The sequence below is a fragment of the Hyperolius riggenbachi genome, chromosome 1, assembly GCF_040937935.1.
Source record: "Hyperolius riggenbachi isolate aHypRig1 chromosome 1, aHypRig1.pri, whole genome shotgun sequence".
Lineage (NCBI taxonomy): Eukaryota > Metazoa > Chordata > Amphibia > Anura > Hyperoliidae > Hyperolius > Hyperolius riggenbachi.
In genome coordinates this window covers 174,247,133-174,266,428 of record NC_090646.1, presented here as the reverse complement: position 1 = coordinate 174,266,428, position 19,296 = coordinate 174,247,133, and the positions used below count along the sequence as shown (strand labels likewise).

At 41.5% G+C, this 19,296-nt stretch overlaps 1 protein-coding gene across 7 annotated transcripts in view; it reads left to right on the top strand.

Annotated features, from left to right (window-relative positions):
- RAPGEF2 (Rap guanine nucleotide exchange factor 2) overlaps positions 1–19,296 on the top strand; it is a 417,203-nt gene that overhangs the window by 172,801 nt on the left and 225,106 nt on the right. For all 7 annotated transcript variants that reach the window (XM_068278845.1, XM_068278847.1, XM_068278850.1 and 4 more), the window contains exon 4: positions 11,963–12,046. In XM_068278845.1, the coding sequence (XP_068134946.1) occupies positions 11,963–12,046 (84 nt within the window). The remainder of the gene's footprint in view (positions 1–11,962; positions 12,047–19,296) is intronic.

The following is a 19,296-nucleotide window of genomic DNA, read 5'->3' as shown; positions in this document are numbered from 1 at the left end:
TCAAACACTTTATCAAACCAATTTTGAATTCACTAAGGTGTTACAGATTTATCGAATGTTTTATCGATGAAATGATCAATAAATCTATAACATCTTAGTGAATTCAAAATTAGATTTTACCCATGAGGTAAATTATCAAACGTTTGATAAAGTGTTTGATAAAGCTTAGTGAATTGAGGCCATAGTATATGACCTGTTAAAGCAAAATTTCAACTTATAACTGGGTTATCGCAAACGATTTTAAAATTTAAAATACATACAAACATACATATAAGTACATTTCTCCCAGCGTAAAATGAGCTATACATTACTTTTCTTCTATGCTGTTGTCACTTACAGTAGGTAGTAATAATCTGACAGGATTTGGACTAGCCCATCTCCCTAAGTGGGATTCTCAGGATCTTCTTTATTTTCAAAAGCTCTTCCTGAATAGCAATTGGTTAGTCCAACTGCCAGAATAGTGTGCAAACCGGTAGGGAGGCCAGCCTGCATCTTAGTACAGATCCTTTCCAGGGCAAGCTTGTAAGGGATAAAGGATTACTGACAATCACTTTATGATGACATGGACTAGTCCAAAACCTTTCACATCTGTCAGATTTCTATTATGTACTGTAAAGGGGCCCATACATTGGTTGATTTCAGCCTTTTGATCGATTGATCGGTCAGAAATCGATTGCCGATCGATTTGAGCTATCTGACAGGATGGAAGATCTAGGTTGATCTGCTGCTGGCAACAGATCAATGGCCCATAGAGATGCATTGGATCTAATGGTGCAGTACTGCCTTTCAATAGATTTCATTCTGAAATGAATCGGAAATCTGTTCCTAGTGTGTGTCACACATCAGATAGATTCCTGTCATATTCATCCTGCCAGGTATCTGACAGAAATCTATCTGATGGTCAAATCTGCTGCAAATCATTCAGTGTATGTTAAGTGACACTAAGGTAGGACAAAAGTAATTTATAGCTCATGTTACTCCAGAAGTTTGTGTTTACATGTATGTTAAATTTAGATTTTTTCTTCAAGATGGTGGTCCTTTACATTACTGCTATGTACCAGCACAGATCACTTTTGTAATGTCATGTCTTAAGAGCTATCTAGTAAGTTTGTTTTCCCTGCATGCTTTGCAGACGTGCAAACCTGTTGAATTTCCTGGTGTAAAGTATCTCGCACACTAAATAGGAAAACAATTGAACTGCAGTAGTTTTTCTCGAGTGTATGCAGTCCTATGGAGAGATCTCCCCAGTGAAAGATATTGGATGGATTGATGTAAATTGCCGTACCTGGAGTGGTGATTAGCAGGAAGTTATTGGAAGGTAGAGGCCACTCTGGAAAGAACACACATCATATAATGAATGACATGTTTTAAAGGAAAGGAAGATACCTGCAGAAGATATTACACAAGTTTTTTTCACAAAATTGGGGTAGTACTAAAGCCCGTGTACACTCTTAATTTGAATGGCTGCTCACACTGTACTTAAGTGGAGAACAAGCCTTTGTTTGGCTTTGTGTTTTAGGCAGAAGATGTTTGAATACCTTCCACTCCGAGATGAACTTTTACTCATTGCATAATTGTGTTCCTGTCCTATAGTTTATAGGGCATTCCTCAAGCCAAATACTTTATTGTTTTTGTTTTAATACTCTAATTCCCTATAAACTAAATAAGCCCCACCCACAGTTTTCAGAGAGCCTTGGCAGTAGCAAGGGCTCATGGGAGCTCAGTCTGGGCATAAGGAAGGGGAGGTATTACTAGCCAGAGATTTCAGAGGCTGAGGGGAGGAGGAGGGGGGTTAGGTTTTTTTCAGTCTGAGTGCTGATTATGCAGATAAGCCTGTCTCTGTGTAATGTTTACAAACAACATGGCTGCTGTCATTGTATCACAGGAAGAAATAATCATATTCTATTAAAGCAGTATGCAGACAGATTTGCTGTTTAAACCACCTAAACTGTACATAAAATATATAGACAAGTTACTTGTTATAGTTAGTTTTTCACCTCGGATCGATTACTTGTTATAGTTAGTTTTTCATCTCGGATTCATCTCGGACACCAAGGTTTTGGTGTCCATAACCCAGGAGACCAGTTATAATCTCTTCACTCCATGTTATAACTGGATCATTATAATATTCACCTGGTAGAGAGGGTAGGGGTGACATTCTTGACATTTTATTTATTGCAGCTACTACCCACATGTGTGGAAAATGTCTATTTGCATTATGATAGTTCATGTAAATGAGATCACGCTTCGTCACGCTGAGCGTCTAAAGTCTAAAGCCAAGTACCCACCAGCAGATGGCTGGGGGAATCAACAGCGTCCCAACAAATGATTGTCCCCTGATTCATCTTCCGGAATTGTGCATCGTGGGAAGAATCGACGTGATAAATTGCGGGGGAGTTTGTGGGGATCTGAACGATTGCTTATTCAGTGATCCGACATGACAGTCGGGATTGCTGCACTTCGCTAAAAACAATTGTGAAATTGTGAAAATGTACCCACTGTCCCTAAATAATGAAAATGAATGCTTGTCATGAAGTCGCCACAAAAATCTTGTTGTGGGTGAAGCTCTCCCTGCTATGAAGTGCTGACATTTTGTTATCTGAAAGACTATACTGTCACTTTGCCAACAAGGTTCAGATGGGATTGAGTAATTTTTATAGAAAGCTGCATGGCTGCATGGCCCAGCCAGGGCACCATCTGCAAGGAGTTTGTATGTTCTCCCCGTGTCTGCGTGGGTTTCCTCCGGGTACTCCGGTTTCCTCCCACATCCCAAAAAAACATACAGATAAGTTAATTGGCGCATCCCTAAATTGGCCCTAGACTACAGTACTTACACTACATAATACAAACATAGACATATGATAATAGTAGGGATTAGATTGTGAGCTCCTTTGAGGGACAGTTAGTGACAATATATATATATATATATATATATATATATACTGTACAGCGCTGCGTAATATGTCGGCGCTATATAAATACTAAATAATAACAATAATAATGGCTCATATTCCGGGATTATGTATATACACTGTATTGGATTATAATAATGATTTTTTTAAACTATTACACTTTTTCCTTATAATAATTACAACTGTGAATTTTAATTGATGCTATAAATGTATTAAAGGGAACCTGAAATAAGAGGAATGCAGAGACTGCCATCTCTCTAATAAACAATGCCAATTGCCTGACATCTGTGCTGATGCTTTGCCTCTAAAACGACCACTAGGAGTAGCCATGCTAATGGTGTTGTCAAAGTATGTACAGACAGACCAAAAATAGTAAAGAAAGCACAGCTTTCTGCTGCTTACAGTCAGTGTAGCTGTCACACAGAGCCTCTTCTGCTCAGTTTATCAAAATGATCTTCTGCATTTTGTATATCAAAGAAAACAAGTTTGCCTTCTTAAAACAGAAAGTATTCAGGTTGGAGTGAGTTCTGAGACGTCTCCCAGTGCATCACTGCTGAATATACAAATCAAATCCTTCACAAGAGACCTCAGTACAGCACAGTTCTTGTCAGCTCAGTTATGTGATAAGGCCACAGGGACAGAGCTCAGTAGCCTTGGTTGAGGTGCATATACACACCCACAAGAACTGACCATAGATCATTAATCGCTATTGGTGTGCTGGATCTATAACCGTGTTGTAGCACAGCTGAGCACACACGACACTATTTTCCAAGATTGCCTTGAATGGCCACCACACCTAAATTACGTCTAGCTTGTGTACAAGTGATGATGCTTTCTTGGAGGTTTTTTGGTGTTAAATTGGAATTTCCTGCCCCAAAGTGACTATGCTATTACATATGTAACATGTAGCAACATTGCAGGTCATGGGATTTCTGAAATCTCACTGTTTCTGGACAATATAAAACATGAGTGATCTTCCTGTGAAGGTGGTTGTGACATCAATATGTTGCATGAGTAGTTGAATAGGTATTCCGGTCTTTGCACAAGTTTCATCAGATAGCCACAGGAATTAAGTGGTCAAAAGAAGTAGATGCAACCCTTTTTACATATACAGCATAACCTTGGCACTGGTTAATCATGAATGTTTTTGAAAAAAATGTAATGAGACCTGAAGGACTGCTTAGACAAACCTAAATGTAGCTTTACATAGATTTTTATTCTAAACACCATTTCGATTCAGCATAGCTGGACTGATATGCTGATGTGGCTGCAAAAAAAATGTGGGGTTGTTGCCAATAGCATCTAGTTAGTGTTAGGCTGTTAACCAGTTTACATCCCGCATACAGTATAATCACGTCATTGCAAGTGGCTCCTGAAAGCCACATGACGTGATTATAAGTTGCTGTCATTTAATGAGCACAGCGGGCGTGCTAGCACGCTCCTGGGCTCATTAACCCGCCTCCCCCTAACTACACTACACTAGCATCCCTTCCCGGGTCTCCAATCCTCCCACCCCCCGCCCGATCCTCTGTAATACCCCCCTTCCCCCTCCATGCTGCGATCGGGCAGCATGGAGGATTACAATGCATCAATCTACCTGACCTTGTTCCAGCGCCAATCGCGATCCTCTCCCTGTAGTCCCGCTGTCAGCCTCACTATGCTAAGTGAACTGGGTCCCGGCTTGATAACGTCATCAAGCCAGGACCCGATCCGGTCAGCATAATGAGGCTGCTAGTGGTACTGCAGGGAGGAGATTGTGATCGCCGGTGGAACAAGGTCAGGTGAGAGATTGCGCTTAGCTCTGCAGAGGGGGTGGAGGGGACACCTGGCATTTGGGGAAATAAAATATCTTAAAGGGCCAACACCTGGCTATCCATGGCGGGGGGGGGGGGGAATACAAATTAAAAGGGGCACAGCTGACTATAAATGGGGGAGGGGAAGGCATAAAGGGCATACACCTGGCTATGAATGGGGGGAGGGGGGTAATAAAAAACACATCTGGCTAACTATGGGGGGGGGGAATTAAACAGGCACGTCTGGTTTACTGAAGTGGGAGGGGTTTACAGAGGCACATCAGGGGCTGGGGAAGGGTAACGGGGCACATCTGGCCAAGTATGGGGGAGGGGGGTATAAGGGAGCACATCTCGCTAACTAGGGAGCGGGGAGGATTGAAAAGTGCCACAACAATTAAAGAAAAAAACAAAGCCGCAAGATGGAAAAAAAATGCACCTTTATTTCCAAATAATATATTGTCGCCATACATTGTACTAGGATCATACTTTAAACCCTGTAATAACCAGGACAGACGGGCAGATCAAATATGTAGGTTTAATCTATGGTACCACTTATTATTTTCAAATTATAATTGCTGAAAACTGAGAAATAATTCCTTTTTTCATTTTTTCCCCCATTATTACCATTAAAATCTGTTCAAAATTAAATAATTCTAAGCAAAATGTACCACCCAAAAAAAAGCCTAATTGGTGGCGAAAAAAACAAGGTATAGATCATGTATGTGTGATAAGTAGTGATAAAGTTATTGGCTAATGAATGGGAAGAGTGTGAGATGTAGAAAACTGTTCTGTTTTTTTAGGGGGAAAACCCCAGGGACGCGAAGTGGTTAAACAAGTATTGTGATTGGTTTCTCTGTGCAAATGCTGTACTTTTACAGTAGGTTTCTAAGCACCTGTTTTGATAAATTGGCCTCAGTTTGTATGCATTGATCTCTTCTCCATCTGAAGTGTACTAAATATTTTTACCTTATGTTAGCTTGTCTTTCATGTAAGAGGTGCAGCTCTTGGGTAAAAAGGCCTTGTCGTTTTTGAGGAAATCAACTTAAACAATTTAAAGAAATGTTTTTTAAACTGATTAAATGATAGATTGCTGTGGTACACTGAGGGCATGGGGCACGGGGTGCCACAGAGGGAGGACACTGAAGGCACAGGGTAACAGAGGTGACACAGGGGGACATTGGAAGCACAGGATAACAGAGATGACACAGAGGAAGCACTAAAGGCACGGGGGGGCATATAGATGGCACAGTGTTTAGACTTGAGAACAGATTCAGATTATGAATTAACCTACAGTCCCTGTCTCATTAATTACCCGGGGCACCTGCCTGCATATATGTGTGTGAGTGTGTATTTGTGTGTATAAAGAATGTCAAAAAATGACTAAGATTACAGTAGTTACTACAGTACCTGTGCCACCTCATAACATCATTGAAAACTAATAGGAGGGAAGAGGGAAGCGGTTGGCATCCAGGAAGCACTGCACAGACGTCTTAATAGGCATATAGAAAACCTTTAATTACATAACTATTCACTATATATATATATATATATATACATGTGTGTGTATGTATGTATGTATGTATGTATGTATGTATATTCGTCTGGTAATTTGTCCAACCAGATCATGGGTCAGAGGCTGCCATGCATCAGGTGACATCTGTCGGATACGCGTGATCTTGTATACTTTATTGCTCAGAAGCATGACTGGGAGTGACAGTATATTTCTGTGAATTGGGTAGCAGTTTGGCAGCTACATCATTTTCCCCCCAAACTTAGAGGGCCATCAGAGTCGTGGATAGATTGCCACCAATTTCTTGATTTATATTTTTTTTCAGATCTTTAAATTTTTCCCATAAAAATGGGCGTAATACATTAGACAGATTTTTAAAATGTTACAATCTATGAGAAAAATGAATTGCAATTCACAAATAGAAATATAAAAGATTGTATTGTGTGTGGGGATGGATATCAGAAGTAATGGATTCATCCCATTGCAGTATTTGAAACTGTTCTCTTTTGATCTAGGAAAAATGGATTATCTATAGAGCTGAGCAGGGGCGTTGCTAGCACCAAAGATCAGTGGCACGTGCCCCGGATCTATTCTTATGGTGCCCTGGATGTCCCCCAGCCAGAGTCTGCTGAGGTGCCTAAATGTCGGACATGCTGGGAGCTGTGGGGTTTCAATCGGGGAATATGCTGGGTGCTGTGGTGCCTTTATGGGGAATGCAGGGAGCTGTGGTTCTGCTTGCTGGGAGTTGTGGTGCCTCAGTGGGAGGCTTGTGACAGCATAGGAGGGGGTCCACTAGAAGGTCAGGGAATTATATGGGGGGAATGGCACCAGGCCAGCCTGCCCAGCAGAAAGCCAGACCAGCCCGCACAGAAGCCAAGTAACTCTGCCTAGTTATGTTTAAGTGACACTGCCTGTTTATGTGGTATGCTGCATTCTTTTTTTTTTTTTTTTTTTATTAATGGAGAGGGGAGTTTTATCTAACATTTTGCTGGGCAGGCCTACTTAGACAGCTGTTGAGTGCATGTAAATTTGGCTCCACCCATGACCATGCCCACATTGTGGTGCGTGGCCACACCCATTTTCTGGCTGGAGTGCTCAAAAGTGCCCCGGATCGGTTAAGCTGGCCACTAACGGTCCAATTTCTAGCGAAAAATCATTCGAGCGATCAGAAATTCTGATCGGATTGGTTGTAAATAATCTCCATTGGTGGACACAATCGATTATGACTGAGTGACAAAAATGTCGCCTGAATGAATTTTCGTCGAACGAAAATTTGGATTTTCTTGGTGGTCATGATAGATAGGAAGCAATTATTGGTTAGTTGATGGTGTAGTGAACGATTTTTCGTCCGATCAGAATTTCTGATTGCTCGAACGATTTTTCGCTAGAAATTGGACCGTTAGTGGCCAGCTTTAGGAGGATCCTAGCAACACCCCTGAAACTGAGCTACTAGAGATTTTTGTGTGGCAATCTTACATGTGTGGTGAAGACATTTCATTGTACACTCCTGTAGTGACTAGTGTATTCCCAGGAAATGATGAAATCTGGGATTGGGCTTTTTTATGTGCTTTGTTTGGGAAAGTCTTGCTTGCCCCTTCATGTAGCTCCTTGCTCCACAAGCCTTGCCATTGGTTAGCAAGCCCACACTTTTGAGAAATGAACCAATGATAAGACTCAGTGACAGAGGTTAAGTGAAATTCCCAGGGACTGGCTTTATAAAAGTAGTGCAGTTTAGTGAGAGTGTAAAGCCTGTATTTACTTGCAATAATAGTCACCCAAAATAAGTAATGGTGAGGGTATCAGAAAGCCATTCCCCATACAAACATGATGTTCAGTTCTCTGTTGATCTTCATGTTTCTGATCTATAGAGAGAAGTGGGGAGATGGCAAGTGTTGGTTACCGCAGTGATCAGAAATGGTATTCCAGAATGGTTATTGGCTAACATGCTGTGGTGTTGGTGTGCACTCTACACTCTGTAAGATGCCTCAAATGATCTTGAACAATCGGTGCAGGCAACTTGCAAGTGTGAACATAGTCCTGCTAATGAATAAATGCATACATTAAACAGCGAGACTCACCGCTATTTTTAACTACTGATCTATTTTAATAGTTTTTCCCCCCTTCCCAGATATAGGTGAGTGTTTTTTCTAAATAAGACAGCTTAGGGAGCACTTTTTTTTTCTACTCATTGTGTGACAGAGCTCTTCATTCTCCTTGCCCAGCCAAAAGACAGCGTGAAAGTCATCCAGCAGGATATTTAATAATGCAAAGGACCTCTGCAGGAGAGGCTGTTCTATCACCATCTCCTCTCCCCAAAGGTGTCTTATACCTCCTATTAAGCAGGGGATTGGCAAACTGGCACTGGACCTCTGCCAGCCCTGCACTGCAGTAAATCCTGATTTTTTTTGTTTCAGATCTTTTTAGAGGGGATATTATCTCCATGAAGTGTTTGATGACAGTCCAGATAAATCCATAGAGAAGGCAAATGATTTGCTTACCACTGAGATTCCCATCACAAGCTATAAATGTTTTCTGGGAAATGTTTTTTGTCTCTAGATTGTAAGCTCACAAAGCTAGGGACCACTCCCTTGTGTTTCGTGTTTATCTTTTTCTTTATATCAAATAATCATGTGATGTTTTCAAACTACACATCAGTTGTATGTATTTACACTGTCACTGGATGTTCTGGTTGTACAGTGTGTTGAACTGCTCATATATCTATGCTCCCCATTATTGTAAGTGTTTTTACTGCGTAAAGCTCTATGGATAAATATATATATATATATATATATATATATATATATATATATATATATATATATATACGGATTTAACTCCAGAGTGCTTATTTCCAGTAATAGTGGGTCATGTTTCTGCCCAAGTCCTAGCCCTTTCACTACTGCATTATTCAGCATCTTGGAAGATGGGAATCTAAGAACAAAGTAGGACTACCTGTAATTGACTTTAGCACACTGAAAGCTAAAGGGAAGGCACAGGAGCAAAACTTTGGCCTTACATAGATATGTGTGGATGATCCAAAAAGTTGGTGTTGCCACCCCATTCTCTTTTTCTACCCCTCACTAAGGTCAGCTATATGCACACTTTGGTGCTGCTACCTGAGAGAATAGGCCCTCATCCGTTGTGCTGCATATCCTTGTCCAGGAAGCCAGGGTCACCTTCGGAGGAACAGGAAGAATAGCATAGGGCTTTGATCAGAGCTGCTGGATAGTGTTCTGGTTAAGGGCTCTGCCTTTGACATGGGAGACCAGGGTTCAAATCCTGGCTAGGGCCAGTACCTATTCAGTAAGCAGTCCTTAGGCTAGACTCCCTAACACTGCAGGGTGGCCCCTTGAGGTGCTCCTAATGGCTCGACTCTTGAGCACTTTGAGTCCAACAGGAAAAAAGTGCCGTACCAATGGCAGGATTATTATTATTACAAGTCATATCAGTTTTCACACAAGGAAGCAGAAATGTAAGAGCTTGTGTCCACAGTATACAGATTGCTGGGTTAGGACATTGTAAGCAATAGACAGGTTTTCAGATCTCTCACTGAATTGTTGACATTGAAGTGGTTTGTTGCAGATATAATACAGGTATGTTTTAAATACATATATTTATTGTCTGACATATGCGAAGAACTCTGGCTGCGTATTTGTCTGGCTGACTCATAGTGAATGATAACTAGCCTGACGTAGGATAAGTTAGTCTGCCCAGATACTAGTAATACATTTTGAGGTCATCATTCAGTCTTGCTAAAAGATATTCTACTTTGTTTTATATAAAAAGAACAAACAAACAAACTATACTAATGATCATTTGGGAACAGTGGAGTTAATTGTGGACTTGTGAAACTTGCATATTGAAGTCACCAGGCATACTGTGTACTTCACGTGCGCACTGAGATCTTACAGGACTGTACTTTCTATGTCCTTAGCAAAGTAAGGCAAATAATTGAGCCATTGTTCGGTTGCCTCGTCAGTCAGCAAGCGTGTGCGTTAGCTGCTCTGTCTGGCACTGCGGCATGGTCAGAGCGGTTGGGCTGAAGGATACCTGGAATTTTAGACAATAAAGCATTATTGAACTCTAAGAGGAAGGGGAAAAAAAGGAAAAGCCCCGGGAACATCACGTGGACTTACACTATCACAGGAGTGATTTGTTGCCTGAGACTGACCCTGTCACTCCTACTGTCACCACTAGGTGGAGAAACACTCATTTCTGTTGTGCAACCTGGCTGCTGCCTACTCATAAACCTCAGTCTCACAGAGGTGGCCAATAAAATCCTGGATTTTACGACTGAGAAAGCTGCACAGCTTTATGTCTGCGTGATAAAGTGGTGAAAAAGAGAAGTCGCGTTTGTGAAGTAATATTAGAGCTTCTTTTTATGTTTGTGTCATATGTAAATAGCAGCCTAGTAACAGGATGAAAGCTAATTGGGGAATTGAAGCTCTCGCTTCCCTTCTAGTATTTCCATAGGTAAGGCTGGGCTTGTGTAATGCGCGCTCACTGCAGACAAAATAGGAGCTCAATGAATTGCACTTTCTTCCGTGACTTTAGTTCACTTCCTAAGAAGTTATGTTAATAAGCGACATATGCAAAGATGTGGAATGGTGCTTGTTTCTCATTTTTTATACATCAGTACACCATTCATTATTTTTGAGTTTTGTTAAAGTATAACTCCAGCTAGAAGGTTACTGTACTTTTTGACTATTACATTCTGTGACTCTGTTTGAGATTTCCTCTCATCTCAAGTGAGATGAATTCCATCAAGATTGTGGTCTGTTAAAGGTGTAATGGTTAAGGGCTCTGCCTCTGACACGGGAGACCAGGGTTTGAATCACGGCTCTGTCTTTTCAGTAAGCCAGCACCTATTCAGCAGGAGACCTTAGGCAAGTCTCCCCAACACTGCTACTGCCTATAGAGCGCGTCCTAGTGGCTGCAGCTCTGGCGCTTTGAGTCCGCCAGGAGAAAAGCGCAATATAAGTGTTTTGTCTTTTAACAGAACTGGTATTGGAGGTATATAGTCTATGATGATGCCGATTCTATTCAGACTGGGTTTCTACTATACTCCACCAGTACTGTATATTTCATGGATGCATGATGCTCCTGCAGGGTTACTGCCACTCTGAAGTGGAGGTGTGCCATTCCTCAGATAAATGGCGTCCACTGTCTGGAAAAACGTGCACAGGCCAGATATTTCCGCAGCGGACTCGGAACAGGTCTGTGTGAACTGGCCCTTTTCAAATCATTCCAGTCCTTTCTGTCTGCTGCCCAGTCTGTCAAAATGCAAAACTGAGCAGCTGACTTAGGGCCAGTTCACATGGGCGTTAAACTGGTGATAAACGATGGTCGCGGGGTCCATTAAAATGAATGGACAGTGCTTTCTAAATGTCGGTACTAACTTTTACCATCATGTGTGCAAACTCCGTACTCTCGTGTTGTCCAAGATCTGGTAAGTGTGTCTTCCTGCAGGGGTCGAAACACAATGTATTTGCTAAACGTTTATAGATGAGCATTTACCATCGGCTCAGTGCGAAGCTTCCAGAAGCCCTTGTGAAGCAGCCCTCACAACTGCCAAACATTTCGCCCTTTTGGGAAATTTCCTTTAACTTTCTGCTTTGTTTCTGGATCAGGAAGTGATAGTACATGTTCATAGTGAGGACACAGACAACTGTAAGAACCTGTTATATGGTCTTTCCTTTTCCTGTTCTACCCCAAACTAATAAAGCAATATTTTTTCTTCTTTTTAGCCCTGATGACATTGGCACCTGCTGGTATATCCTTTTATCTGGATCTGTGTTCATCAAGGAGTCCATGTTTCTTCCCAGGAGCAGGTAGGTTGCTGTCTTTCTACAAAAAGAATAAAAAAATGCTTGGTCATTATAGACGTTTGATTGCTGTGCTCAGTTCTTACACTTCATTCCCTTTTCATTGTTATATTTTAAACCACTTCAGCTACGTGTAACTTAGTCCAAGTGTGATTGGCTTGTTTTGACTTCTCATTTCTTTACTTGGAAAATATATTTGAGGCCTTGTTCATGCACAGGCAGTGAACAACACAGGCAGTGTGTCAGAATCAAACTGGGTTGTGGCTGGAATTCTTTGTGGCAACAGCAGGGCAGAAGACAACTCTGATTGTCAATGACAACAGAAGCAGGTTACAGCAGCAGCAGATTGACAGTAACCAGGTAGCAATAGCAGTAACAGAATAATAAACAATGACAATAACATCAGGTCACAGCAGCAGTGCCGCTGCTTATATGGTGATTGCAGTCAGCCGAGGTTTCTGCTGATGTAGTTCTTTTGAACAGCCCTGTACCATATTCAGTATCTTTCCAGTGGGTAGCAGCTGCCCACCAGAAGCTACATGCAGTCATCAACCAATCGCTTCATTGGCCATCAGCTGCACTTGTGGACAATCGCATCCAGTTGCACATACAGTAGCCGACGGGTGGTCGATCCCTGGCAGCTGTGCAGCTGTTACTGTACATGGGAATGATATTTTAGTGTTCTTAGTAAACCCATCTATGTTCTCATACAGCATCTGAAGCTTTCAGTATTGTAGAAAGGACTAGGACATTAAAATGCTTTCCTCAGTATGCACTGACCTCACTCACAATGTAACACCAGGACAGAGTCTACTTCTACTTTTCCGATTGTGCACTAGACGACTAGGACTGTTGGCAACATGCTACTGAGCATGTTTTGTAAGAAAGAATAGCGGCTGTCCAGATGCTGCAGTCATGCTTTTGTAACTCAGTTTTGTAACCATGCTCTAGCATTGCTGAAATGGTACACACAGTGCAGTTATAGATCTGAACGTTTCCAAAAATGAATTTTATTAAATAAATTACAGAGTAACCAAGCAGCTCAGGGTGACTCAAACTACTAGGAATGTATAGGGGGATAAAAGAGACCAAAAAGCCCTAATAAATTAATTAGGGTGAATGATATCAGGAAGCACTAACATGGACCAAGAGTGGTGCATTATAACAGTGCATACTATCCTATATAATACACTAATAAGGGGACGGGGGAGTCAATAAGCATTGTAATATGGAGGCAGTTTTATATAGAGCACTACAATGAGGGTAGTATAATTTGGAGCACTATAATAATGAGCACTATAGTCAGACACGATAATAAAAATACTATAACGTTTGACATTGGAATAGGGAATACTGTATTGAGAGCATGAAATGGATGCACTGCAAAGGAGGGACATGAAATGGGACTAAACAGGGATGCTGTTACTATAATAATGATTAATAAGTGCTCAACCATGCCTACAACCACAAGCCATGTCTCGTGCAAAATACTCATCCCTTTAACCTTCATTGCCGGGGGGGGGGGGGGGGGGGAGGCTCCAACATGCTAAAAATGCTGAGAAGTGTGGAGATAATTTAATAGAGTAAGTAAAAAAAAAAAAAAAAGCAAACCAGAATTGATTCAGCAGCACAAGGGGCAAAACTACAAATTATGGGGCTGCTCAGCAACACTTTGATGGGGCCTTCCAATGTTAACAACTTTGGTGCCTCTCACAGCCTATTGGTTCATCTTGCAAGCTGCCATAAAACAAGTGTGACTATCTAGATCTTCACATTCATAACAAGTGTAGCCATAAAACACCTTATCTGGAGGATGGACCCCTGTATCGGAGGGAGCGAAGGTCAGTAGTGGGGGGTCCTCGCTGCTCTGGCCCCTCCTGTGATCACAGAGGCTGCTCCCTTATAGTTACGCCCCTGGGCAACACTACTGTTGAGTTTCATACATTGGCTGCTCCATGTCACGTGGATACATTTTTTTAAACTTACATTTTGGATGCAGAACCTTTATTTTGACACTAAAGCCTAGCATTTCAGTGGTGTCTACTGTCTGATGATTGATATATATATATATATATATATATATATATATATATATATATATATATATATTCCCCTTAAACATTAAAAAGCCCTGTATGCCCAGACCGCGTGGGCAAACTTTTGAAGGTGTGATGCAGTATTGGATGAATTTACCTTGGTTTTGCTGTCAGCATACACAAGGGGTTTTCAATCAGGATGATGCCATTTATTTGCTACCTTAGAGATTACTGATGGCTAACACGGTACAACACTACTGCAGTCAGCGTACCAAAATTATATACATTTTTATGGACAGATAAGGCTTTCTCTTGATGCAATATTTTTTATTATTGTGGTGATTTTTTTTTTGCTTACCTTTTCTAGAAAAGAAAAAACATAAGATGAACTATTTAATATACAGCATTTCTTGGCTTTTTTTTTCTTCATAAAATACTTTTTTCGTCTTACTGCGGCACCAAATAACCGTTTTCATTATATTTTGATTGATTTTTTTAAATTGCTAAAATCACTATGACCTATTCTGGAGAAGTCAGCAGTCTGGTTACTTCCTTAGCAGTATAGTATGTGCCTACCATAATATAAATGTGATGCAACCCCAAATCCCCACCATGCATCGGAAATAAGCAAAAGGAATGTGATTTATTTTTTCTACAAACAATCAGTGATAATTATACGATACCCAACATGGATATATAGGCTTCATCACAACACTCTGCGTAATGGGGCTATATATAACATCACAGCTTGCTTGTTAGCTTTTAATTAACATTGATATATATATACTATAAGGCAGAAAGTCAAGAGAAAGAAGGAAAAAGTAGAAGTAAAAGAGGAGAGAGAAAAGGAGAACCTTAGAAAAGCCTAGATTGGTGAATCCTGTTCTCATAGAACTAACCATTTAACCCAGAGGTTATTTTCTGCTGGAGAAGGTGAAAGGATCACGGCCTCTGGCTCAAGGAAAGCTTAAAGGGATTCCGAGCACCTCTCATGTGCATGCCTTTAAGACTTCGACCAGTATTGCAAAGTACTTAATCGCCGTTCTACACCAAATAGTTTGTTTTCAATTTAAAAATCGAGGCTGCCATCTTGGCTATGTTATAACGCATAAGTGCATCACTGAATGAAGCAGGAAGAGGAAGTGACATGCATGGCCATTGCAAGAAGCTCCTCCAGAGGGGTCATAGCACGACTTTTGTTGGAAGTCGTCTAGCTTAAAGGTATGCCCATGAAAGGTGCTTGAAGTCCCTTGAAGGTTTCCCTCACCATTTAGATCCATGAGGAAGCAGTAGAGTGTTGTACCGTGTTAGCCATGAGTAAAAGCAAGAAGTTTTGAATCAGGATCCATACCATTTATTGGCTAACTTAGAGATAGATTAACAGTGAGCTTTCGGCTTATTAAAAGCCTTCGTCGGACTGATTCCTGACAAACACTGAAAAACAAAGCTTATATACACTGACATGCAGAGGAGAAACATTCTTTAGCAAACATAAATGTAATCAGATGCCTTAACTGTTACTGCGGAGGCTTTCCCAGGCATCCTGGCTAAATTGATAAGATCAACAGATCTAGGGTAAATATGGACATTCCTTCTGCTGATTACTACACTATTTTCTGAAACGCTGACAGAAGCTCAGAGCCTTACTGGGTAGATTCACTAGCCCGATCGGATATACTGTTTGCTCCCAGCACTAGCTCTATATGCGTTTCACAGCTGTTGCTGATCTCATGTAGTGATTGCATGTTTTTTATGTAACCATCCACGTCTTGTACTTGTCTTTGTTGTTCAGCTTTGTACCATTATTGTTACCACTAATAGAGTGTACATTTATTGGGCTGTGATTTGTTGTCCACAGCCCACTGTACTTTGTGACCATCCTGTTCATTGACGATTATATCATATAAACACAAGATTTAAGCAATTCACTAGCTTGGTGTGCCGGTCATTTTTTTGTATCTTTAGATGTTTTACCGTGTTAGCCATGAGTAAAAGCAAGAAGTTTTGAATCAGGATCCATACCATTTATTGGCTAACTTAGAGATAGATTAACAGTGAGCTTTCGGCTTATTAAAAGCCTTCGTCGGACTGATTCCTGACAAACACTGAAAAACAAAGCTTATATACACTGACATGCAGAGGAGAAACATTCTTTAGCAAACATAAATGTAATCAGATGCCTTAACTGTTACTGCGGAGGCTTTCCCAGGCATCCTGGCTAAATTGATAAGATCAACAGACCCATGAGGAGGTAGGGTAGATTGACACCTGTCTATGAGCGATGGTTACGATCGGCAAAGACTTTTACAGTGGTTCCCACAATTTGTAATCAATCGTTTACGTAATTGTTTTATTCTGGGGGCGCAAACATTGCTTATAGATTTGGCCAGTTGTATCGAAGAACGAACGTTGGTCGGCGTATATCCCCGATTCATCTAGCCGTGGGTACTTTGCCTGTCTGAAAAAGTGAGATTTCAAAGCTTGGAGCTAACAGATGTTTTTGAAAGGGATTCTAGAGGGGTGAGTCTCCTGGCGGGGAGGAGGCTGCACACCCACTACACTACAGAAAATGACAGCTTTGACAGGTAAAACTCATCAACACTAGGCCTGCCGTCTAGCTTTAATTGTAACCTTCATTTCGATTTGAACCTGTTAGTTTGAAACTGGTGATAAAATGCATTCACACATTTTGAAAAAGGCAGAAGTGATGTGTAAAGTGCAGTCACACTTAGAAGATGCTTGGAATTCATTTATTACTGTTTTTTCAATGCTCTTCTGTTAGCTGAAATCGGCTCCACCATTTTACAGTTCTCTTCCTTAATAAATGCATTTGTTAGTCCTCAGTCACATGTGTGCCTTGTTTTCATGAGCCACACTAGAACCGTGGCAGATCTGATGGCTTGGTGTGCTTTGCAGCATGATTTTTCCTGAATGCTTTCTTTGTGTGTGGATTGGGCCGCTTTGTCACACATTCTACAACAGCACAGTAACTGTAAGTTCAGCCGTTGTTTGCCGTCTTCATATTTAATTTACAGTGTTTGTATCCTCCCTGATGATGTTACTGCAGAGATAAGCTCATTAAAACTTGATATTTGCAGTTCTCATAGTTTTGTGGTTTTATTTTCTGGTTTCCAGGTTGAATTTGGCATACATTTGTCCCCCTAAACTGGTGGAAAATAAACCCATTAGCTTCTGGAGGATGTGGGCTGGCTGAGGCTGATTTCTTTCATGTAGTTTGGGAATGAGGGTACAGAGGTGCTGGTCTCTATTCATGCAGTGCTGCAGTAGGTTTTTTTCTGCAAGGGACTCTATTGCTGGTTTATCTGGGAAAGGAGACTCTTTCAACCCCTAAGATGATGGTGTTTAGAACAGTCGTGGCTTATGCACGTAAAATGATCATTATAAGGTGTAATTAGTCTGTGGGCCCTACTCTGGCTTTTTTTACATTACATAACGCTTGCAGGAGCCGATTTCCTGCAAGCGTTATGATCTGCAGTGTGGACATTGCGATGTTGCGGTGCAACGCTGATTAGTGATGGTGTCAGGTACTGACTGGAACTTCTATGGTAGTTCTAATTCACCCGATGGGAAAACGCCAGCTCCGGACGATTAAAGGCTCCAGTGTGCGTTGAACCGTACCAAAACGCAGCGCCGGATGAGAAAGGTAAAATTAAAGTCTATAGACTTTCATTTTACCTTGGTTAACGCAAAGGATTGACTTTGCGCCAAAATGCAGGAAATGAGCTCTGATGTTAAAGAGACCTAAGTCAGAGTGGATTTCATGTGTCCACAGGGACCTGCGGTGCATTAAACGTGTCTATATTAAGAAATTGCCAGAAAATATTTCAAAAAGTTTTGGACTTGCTGGCTAAGGCCCCGTTCACAATTGCGTTTTGGCAAATAAACGGACCGGATCCTGATCGGATCCTGACCTGATCCTGATCAGAACCGTACGGTTCCGATCCGGATCCGGTCCGTTTGTATCAGGCATGCATCAGGCTGCCATCCGGATCCGTGGGCAAAAAATAGCGAAATTTAAAAAAAAAATGTTGGGGTCAGCAGAAGGTGCACCTGGTGCACCTGTAGAATCAGGTTCCTCGGCTGTAGGCCTCACCTCCACCTCCGACATTCTGCCAAACAGCTCCAGCACGTCTGTCATTGCTGCTCCACTCCAGACATGCTTGGCCCATGTGTCCCCATCCGAAATGGCCGCTTGGATACGCATAGGAAGTGGGGTAGAACGTCAGGTTTTTGTAGGCAGTGTGTTCTGTGCCTTCCGTTCCCCATTGGTTTCTGTGTTCCTGATGGTGCTGTCAGGCTCAGGTCCGGCTCCGGTCCGGGTGCGTGGGCCGGAGATTCGGACCCAAAAAATAGCGCATGTTGGAAAAGAGTCCGGAGTCCGGATCCGATCCAGCTCCGTACTGTACGGAACGGACATGTGTGAACGTCCGCATAGACTTTACATTGCTATGCGGAACGTACGTTCCTTTGTACAGTATGCGGTCCGGATCAGATCCGGAAAATCCGGATAGCGAACGCTAATGTGAACCGGGCCTAACTCAATATGGGTTGAAACATGGGGAGTAGTGATATAGGAGCCAAGGGGGGTGGGCATCAGGGAGGGCACAGCTGGACTAGGTACAAAACCAAATCTCATTGTATGATATGATAAATGCTACTATACGATCTAATGTGCTTTTGGATTACTAGGAGGTGCTAGTTGCTGCAGTTGTAGGCTGCTGTAACTGCATTTTATTTACTGTGTATTGGTGTTTTTGTAAAAAATAGAAAAGGAAAAAAGCCCAAAAACGTATGTTTTACTTTTTTTTTATGCTAACTGAGGTAGTGTATTTGGTACTACTAAATATTTAGGTACTCATTATTCCTAACCAGGGCTGTGGAGTCGGTCCAAAAATCCACCGACTCCGACTCCTCAGTTTAGGATTCCACCGACTCCGACTCCGACTCCTCGACTCCGACTCCTCTAATTTGCATATTACAATTTTGTTGATTAAAAGTATGTAACATGAAATTCGTCTCTTAACTGCCAATGCTTAGGAATTTTACAAGACAACTGAAGTGAGAAGGATATGTAGACTACTATATTTATTCCCTTTAGACTAAAACTAGTCCTTGGTAAGAGTACTTGTAAAAGGTACAAACCGGAACAAAGAACATCTATCAGGCCCTAGGCAATGTAAGTGTGGGTACATGTAAGAA